A 7,194-nucleotide genomic window follows, 5' to 3' on the forward strand; every position below is an offset into this window, starting at 1 on the left:
GGCGTTTGAGGGCAGGGGCCGTGCTCTCAGATGGCTGAGTCGGCACCTCGCTGCAAGGTGCGTGTGCCTAGGGCCGCCATCGCCCCACGCGATGGAGGGCGTGTGACAGGGCCGAGGGTGGAGTGGAGCCCGAAGTCATGTTGTATGGCAGAGAATAGACGCATTGAAGCGAAGAAGAATTCCCTCTTTTCGGCTTTGTGCCGTGCTGGGGCTCTCCTTTAGTTCAGCGGATTCATCATTTTTTTTTTCTGTGCTCGTTTTGGTTTGTGTTTGTGTTTTCTGTAGGGAAATGTGTATTAGTGTAGTAAGGTGTTTTGCATCTCCTTGTCTCTTTTCTCTCTTGGTGCGCTGTCGTCATGGCCGACCTGTTCTGTGTTGTATTGTGTCGGCGAAAACCGTTGCTCTCCCTCTTTGGCCCATCGCTCTCCGGTGCTTTTTTTCCTGGGTCCTATTCACATGCGCTTTTCTTTGTCTGATCCGCGCAACGAACTTCCGACCTTGCTGGATTGAATTTGGGCAGGAGAGGACATGCGCACGTGAGAGAGCCCGTTATCTGTGTATGGTGAGGCTGTCTGTTTATGCTTTTATCTGCGTCTCATCCTCTTGCACGTATCTTCACGTTGCTCAGAGCTGCGTCTCCTCCGTTTCTTTATGTGCGACGAACGCGTCTCCACCATTCTCTTACACGACGTCACCACCTCCTTCACTTTTCTCCGTTCCGATGTCACTCTCCCGCTCTTTTTATTCTCTCCTGTAAGTAGTTCTTTTTTTTCTTATGCTCCGTTTGTGCTTCCCTATCCTTGTCTTCTACCATGCTTTCTTTGAATACACTCATCTCTCGTGTTTGTGTTTCGCTAGGATTTTTATCGAGGATAAACCGGTGCCATGCCGTCTGCATGACGCACCACACCGACTACCCCGTAGATCTCTCCCCACCGCCTTCATATCTGCATGGTGGCACCGCAACGGGTAGCGAACACGACAAGAGCGTGACAGCGGAAACAGACAGAGATGCACCAAAAACAGCCGTGTCTTTTTTTTTTTCCCGGTATACGATGAGGCTGCTGTGCTACGCTGTCCACTCGTTCTGTCTGTTGATGTCCGTATATGCATACGGAGGTGCTTTTTTTTTGTTTTTGTGGTTTGTTTTTGTGCTTCTTTGCAGCTGCTGTTCTGTGTGTGCGGTGCCTCCCAGTCGCTTTACTCTGTTCTCATATTTTCTCCAGCTGTCTCTCTCGCTCTCCATGTTTTCCTTCGAAGCCGGTTTTGCTTCTCTCTGTCTTGCATGACTGCTCTGCGACCTCCTCGCCCCTCGCTTTCATACTCCTCGTGTAACTTTCTCTCTTTCGCTCGCGGTCTGTATATGCCTGTATGTGGGAAGGCTTTTTCTGGAACGGTGCCACAACCGCAGTAACATGCGCACTCGCAGAGCAGGAAAGGAGAGAGGAGGGCAAGACAGGCAAAAAGGCGGGAGCACTCAACAACAACAAAACAGAAGGTACGAACATGGGACGCGGGAGGAATAGAAGAGAACATGGGCAAACCAGCACACAAAACAGAAAAAAAGGAAAGCGCCATAATCACTACAACCACACGGAGAGGGATATACATATATGTATGTATAGGAAGCGGGAGACAGACAAGGATAAAAGGACCTCGTGTTTGTCAACGCCTGTGCCTGAATGCGTATGAGCACGTTTCCGTAAAGTTGCTGGCGGAGTTGCTTTTTTTTTTTTCTTGTTCTTTCTTTTTACTGTTTCGAAAATTTTTTATTGTATTTTTGGCTCATACGGGTGACCGTGATAGAGTGCAGAGTAGAGTTGTAGATCTCATCATTGACGACGCCCCTACTCCCACGGCTACCGATATATATATATATATATATGGTTGTGCTACCTTGCTCATGCCGCCTACGGACCTCTCTTTTTTCTTTGCTTTTCCGTGTGCGTGTCGGTGTGTGTGCTGATCGCTTTTGCCTCTTTTCTCTCCTTCTCTTTACGGGCAAGAGGTGTGGCAGTAGCCAATGCCAGCTGCATGGCTCTCTCTCTATCCTAAGAGGACATGAATAGAAACGGTTATGATATACGCCGAGAAGGAAGGAGGAATGTAACAGCAGCCCTGACGAAAAGTGAGCGAAGGATAGAGCTTGGGTCGCGTCCCTTCTGAACGGATGGGTAGTGGCAAAGTGGACAGGTGAGGCTCCTCGGGCCTCTTTCGCCTCCTTTTTCCGCTGCTCCTCTCTTCACTACTTCCACTTTTTCATGTGGTGTGCTGATGGTCTCATGTGGCTTCGTTCGCATGACTCCTCCACGCTCAGCTCGCTTTTTTTTGGAGGGGGTGCGGTGCGTGGGATCCGCGCGGATGAGGGAAGGACGCCACCGATGCTGTTTGGACAGGACTCTTCCGTCCTTCTTCCCTTCATCGGCTTGTGTCGGGCGTCGATGAGGGCTTTTGAATCCTCCTCTACGCCTGCTATCACGTGTGATCGGGATCGATACGTACCATCGCACTTCCTTGTTCTTCACACCTTACTCTTGATTTTGTGGCCTCCCCCGTTCTCAACCCTTTTTCCTTCCCATCGCCTTGGCGCCCCCCTCGCAGGCGCGACTCTCCCTCTCAGGGGTAGGCCGTACCACCACAGGTCTCGCTTGCGCTTTTTGCGGTTGTTTCGTGCGGTCCCGTGCACGCGTGGTGTTTCCACTGACTCTCAGCACCCCGCAGCAAGAAAAAGGCAGGTACACCAGGAACAGGTCCATCTGTAAGCCTTGTACGCAGAAGAAGAGATACCAAGGATGCCGGCCCCACGCCCAGAGCTGGAGAACCCGCCGGAGGTGTTCTACAACGCCTCCGAGGCACGGAGGTACACTGTGAGCACACGTGTGCGCAAGATTCAGCGGGACATGACTCTGCGCGCTCTGGAGCTGCTCAACCTGCCAAAAGACGACGCGGCGGCAGCCACTGGCGTGAATTGCTCGGCCCTGCTGCTCGACATAGGCAGCGGTAGCGGCTTGAGCGGGGACGTCCTCACGGAACAAGGTCACGTGTGGATGGGCGTCGATATCAGTCGTGACATGCTGCGCATTGCCAAGGAGGATGAGCTGCATTACTACGACGTGGGCGCGGCACAAAAGTCGGCAGAGGCGGAGGAGGCGTACCAGACAAGCAGTAGCAATGCCCGCTTCGATACCAGCCATGTGAAGTGGGGCCTCATCACTTCTGAGGATGACCAAGAGGAGGTAAGCGAGTCGGAAGGGGGAAAAGGCGTCGACGGAGATGATGATGACGTCGCGAGCGGTGACTTGGCTAGCAGTGCAGCCGCAGGTAACGGCGCGGGTGGCGCGGCGTCAGGACCGCGCATGGTGGAGGTGCTTCAGAACGACATTGGCGTCGGGCTGCCGTTTCGTCCTGGTACGTTCGACGGCTGCATCTCTATCTCGGTGCTGCAGTGGCTGTGCCACAGCACCAAGAAGGGCGAGGTGCCACAACGGAGGCTGATGGCGCTCTTTCAGTCTCTCTACAACGCGCTGCGTCGCGGCGCAAAGGCTATCTTTCAGTTTTACCCGAGCAACCCCGAGCAGGTGCACATCATTACGCGAGCTGCCATGAAGTGCGGCTTCGACGGCGGCGTCGTCGTCGATTTCCCGCACTCGGCGCGCGCCAAGAAATACTACCTGGTGCTGCAGGCGGGCCAGGTGCAGGGCGGATTTGTGCCGCCGGCGGCCCTGACAGGCGAGGTGGAGGGCGACGGCGACGACGACGGCAGCGACGGCGACTCCGAATACGATGGCGAGGAGTACTACGGCAGCGGAGAGGACGGCGACGACGACGACGACGACGACGGACTCCACAACCCGAACAGCCGCAAGCGTGTCCGCGTAGGAGGGCGGGACGCGCATCACGGCAAGCGCGCTCGAGCCTCCTCTGAGCACGGACAGAAGCGCCGTCGCAAGGACAACCGCCCCGTCACCGGCACGCGCGAGTGGGTGCTGCTCAAGAAAGAGGAGAGGCGCCGGCGGGGCTATCAGACCACCGCAGACTCCAAGTACACGATGCGACGTCGCAAGCCGCGGTTTTGAGCCGAGGAGAGGGATGGGGAAGGGCCGTCCTTGTCAGCGGGGGTGCGCTGCCCCGAAGAGTCGCGCGAAAGAGGGCGTTTTTGTTTTGTGGTCGACTTTATATAACGCCTATTTTGTTTTCCGTTGTTTAAAACGATTAACTGGCTCTGCGTTTCTTGTTCGCGCTGCACGCTAACAACCTGTGTGTGTGTGTTTGTGTCTGGAACACGGCCCGAGACACCTCTTCTCCCTAATCCGCAAGTGCTCGAGTCTGAGGCAGGGTGGGCTGGCGCGGAAACATCACCCGTGCTATCTAAGCGGCCTCCACCGCCGCGCAAACCAAGAAGGAAGCAGCACCACAATTATACCCTCGTCACCGGCACGAGGGCGAAAGAGAGACTGAGAGGGCATATCCGGACACACGCTGCACCATCTTTCGGCATTCTTCGTGTACGCGTGTCTTGCTTTTTTTTTTTGCTTCTCCCTCGTAGCCCATGTGTCGCATGGATGCCGTTTGCCGTTCGTTGTTTTCTTACTCGGCGTCTGCCCTGACTATGGGATGTGCTCGCGCCTTCTCGCCGTACGCCGTCTACGCGGATGCTTCAGCTTCCGCTGCGCGGAGGCACTCGCGCAAACAAGGCACGTACTGTTGAGTACGCCGGCACGTCTCTCTTTTTTTTCGTGCGCATACGATACCTATGCGGCCGGTGTGGGGTTTTGTGCAACCTAATACACACACATACACACACGCGCTTGCCTTTTCGCCGCCCTGGTGTTCACGTTTTCATGCCGTCCATATTTTTCTTGTTTTCTTTCCCCCCTCTCTTCCTCTGCTTCTTGTGTGTCTCCTTCACGCAGCGTGTCCGCTCTGTAGCAGCCATCGAACTCTCCAAGCGCACCGCATCACGAAAGCACGTTCGTACACACGTGCACGCTCCTTCGCGGGAAACTAGTCCAGGCTCTTCGGTGTGCCTGTATACTCACCACGCTCATCTACTGCTCGACCCCTTCCTCCTACCAATGAACCCGGACGACGGGTCCGAGGCGGGCAGCATTGCCGAGCCGTTGCCGCAGGAGCAAATCACGATGCTGCTCAATGTGCAGGACTTCCAGGAGAAGGTTGCACAAGACCCGGCAAACCTGTGCTGCGTGATTGTGACGAGCACTTTATGCCGCCATTGCGGCATTCGCCGCATCCCGTACCCGAAGGTGGCTCATCCACACAGCAAGACCAGCAGCAATGAAGACGGCGAAAGCGAGGACGAGGATGCTGACACCGACAGCGATGACGGCTACGGCGACGAGGAGGACTCACAGGCCGATGGTGGCGCAGGGCACAGTGCCCGCGCTGGTCACTTTTACCGCGATATCGAGGAGCACCTCGTTCACAATCGCGACACAGCAACACAGCGGCGGCACACACGCTTTTTTCACGTCTGCGCGTGTATGGAGGAGGAAACATGCGTCGACTTTTTGATCGCTGCGGACCCTGCGTACAGCTTGCTCAACAAGCAGCCCACCGCGCACGAGATGGCGCTTCTGCATAAGAAGGCTCACCATCAGCTCAAGGAGCTCCTGAACTTGCTAGAGGTGCGTAGCACACCATCAATGCGCCTCTACCTTGCTGGGCAGCCGCTGCGGTACTCGGCGATGCTGTCGAGCTGCAATGACGCTGCCGCGCCGAAGGATGTGACCGCGGAGACAGATGTGTTGCAGGTCTCGGGGGCGAACTGGATCAAATGGTTTCAAGTGCTGCAAAACGCGGTGGTGGTGCGCAACGAGGTGATGCGGTCGTACGACACAGAGGAGCGGGAGAAGGCCCGGGCTGCGCGTGCGGAGGCGCGCCGGCAGGCCCGTCGTGAGCGTAGGAAGCAGGCAGCCGCGGACGAGGAGGAGGGGGACGAGGAGGGCGCAGAGGACGGCTAAAAGAAGCACAGGGTGCCCGGCCTGCAAAGGATGAAAGACGGGAAAGGACGGTGGCGCCCCACCTCCCCCGTTGCTGGGGAAACGGTAGACCCTCTCCCTCTCCTCTCAATCATTGGTGGAGCCTCTCCTTTTCTTCTCATGCAAGCTGACTTGTGACTTTTATGGACGCAGAGGCGTGAGTGTGTGTGTATGTGCGCGTCTTTGGCGGCCATGCAGTTATAGCGTCAAAAAGAAGAGGCCGCAAGATAGCAGATGTAGACTAGCCGATATGCGCAACTTCATGTTATTCCGTGCGCGTGCGCGTCGGACGTTTTTTGTCGGCAAGTGTGTTGTCTGAGCAACACTGAACGAAGCAGAGAAAAGGGATAGCGCCCCTTTGAGGCGCACCACTCGCGCGTTTCCAGGGACAAACTAGACCAGGTAGACATGCAAGCCCAAACGCGTAGTCTGACGAGTGCAGAAACCCCCTGTAGTGGCACCTTTGCGGTGCGTCGCTGAAGGCGGTAGCGAAGAGGAGTGTTCACAAGGGAAGCGGACCATTGAAGAAGGCTGACACACTCCGTGCTCGCGTGAACACCCCTCAACAATGGCGCCATCGCAGGGGTATGGTGATGGCGTGTACATGCATTCCGTATCGTTCTGCTCCGCCTTCGAGAACCACCCCGGTTTCGTTCACTCCCTCTAATCCATTCTCAACGCTCTCCTCCCTGATTTTGGTTTCACATTCACTACCCCTTCTTGAAACGCTCACCCGCAATACAGCAGAGCAGACGAACTTGCATCTCCAAGTGCACCGGCTGCCTGCTACTCGTACTCTACGTCATGGACACGCAGCACCACCGCGGTCTCACAACAGGTCCTCTTTGCCGCTTCCTTTGGCCGTGGACTGCGGCGAGATCTGCCTTTTCCTTCCCTCTTTCCTAGGATCTCTTCCGATTTGGTTCTTCCCAATTCCCATCCAGCCACGTTTGCAGTGACTTGCACCTCCGCTTTTGCGAGCCTGTTCGGTTGTTGTTATCTCCGCTTTCTCCGATCCCTGCATCTCTTCTTGTGTTCGTCTTCCTTGACGCCGGCGTCATCATCGATGACGGCGGACACGCCCATGTGCGTGGTATCCCAGACTGCAGTGCAGCCCCCCCTCCCCTCCCCCCACACCACCAGCTCTCTCCGCGTGGGGAGAAGCCGAGCGGCACCCCTCCCCTCTCCTCTCCTC

At 56.1% G+C, this 7,194-nt stretch overlaps 2 protein-coding genes across 2 annotated transcripts; both read left to right on the forward strand.

The window, feature by feature from the left end:
- Positions 1-2,792: 2,792 nt before the first annotated feature.
- LDBPK_342580 (methyltransferase-like protein) lies at positions 2,793-4,076 on the forward strand (the record flags this gene model as incomplete). Its single annotated transcript, XM_003864369.1, has 1 exon — positions 2,793-4,076. One exon carries the CDS (start codon positions 2,793-2,795, stop codon positions 4,074-4,076), a length of 1,284 nt encoding a protein of 427 aa, XP_003864417.1.
- Positions 4,077-5,075: 999 nt separating this feature from the next.
- On the forward strand, positions 5,076-5,981 carry LDBPK_342590 (hypothetical protein, conserved; the record flags this gene model as incomplete). Its single annotated transcript, XM_003864370.1, has 1 exon — positions 5,076-5,981. The coding sequence occupies one exon, from the start codon at positions 5,076-5,078 to the stop codon at positions 5,979-5,981; it is 906 nt and encodes a 301-aa protein (XP_003864418.1).
- Between the last annotated feature and the right edge of the window lie 1,213 nt (positions 5,982-7,194).

The sequence above is a fragment of the Leishmania donovani genome, chromosome 34 (genome assembly GCF_000227135.1).
Source record: "Leishmania donovani BPK282A1 complete genome, chromosome 34".
In the NCBI taxonomy this organism is placed as follows: Eukaryota; Euglenozoa; class Kinetoplastea; order Trypanosomatida; family Trypanosomatidae; genus Leishmania; species Leishmania donovani.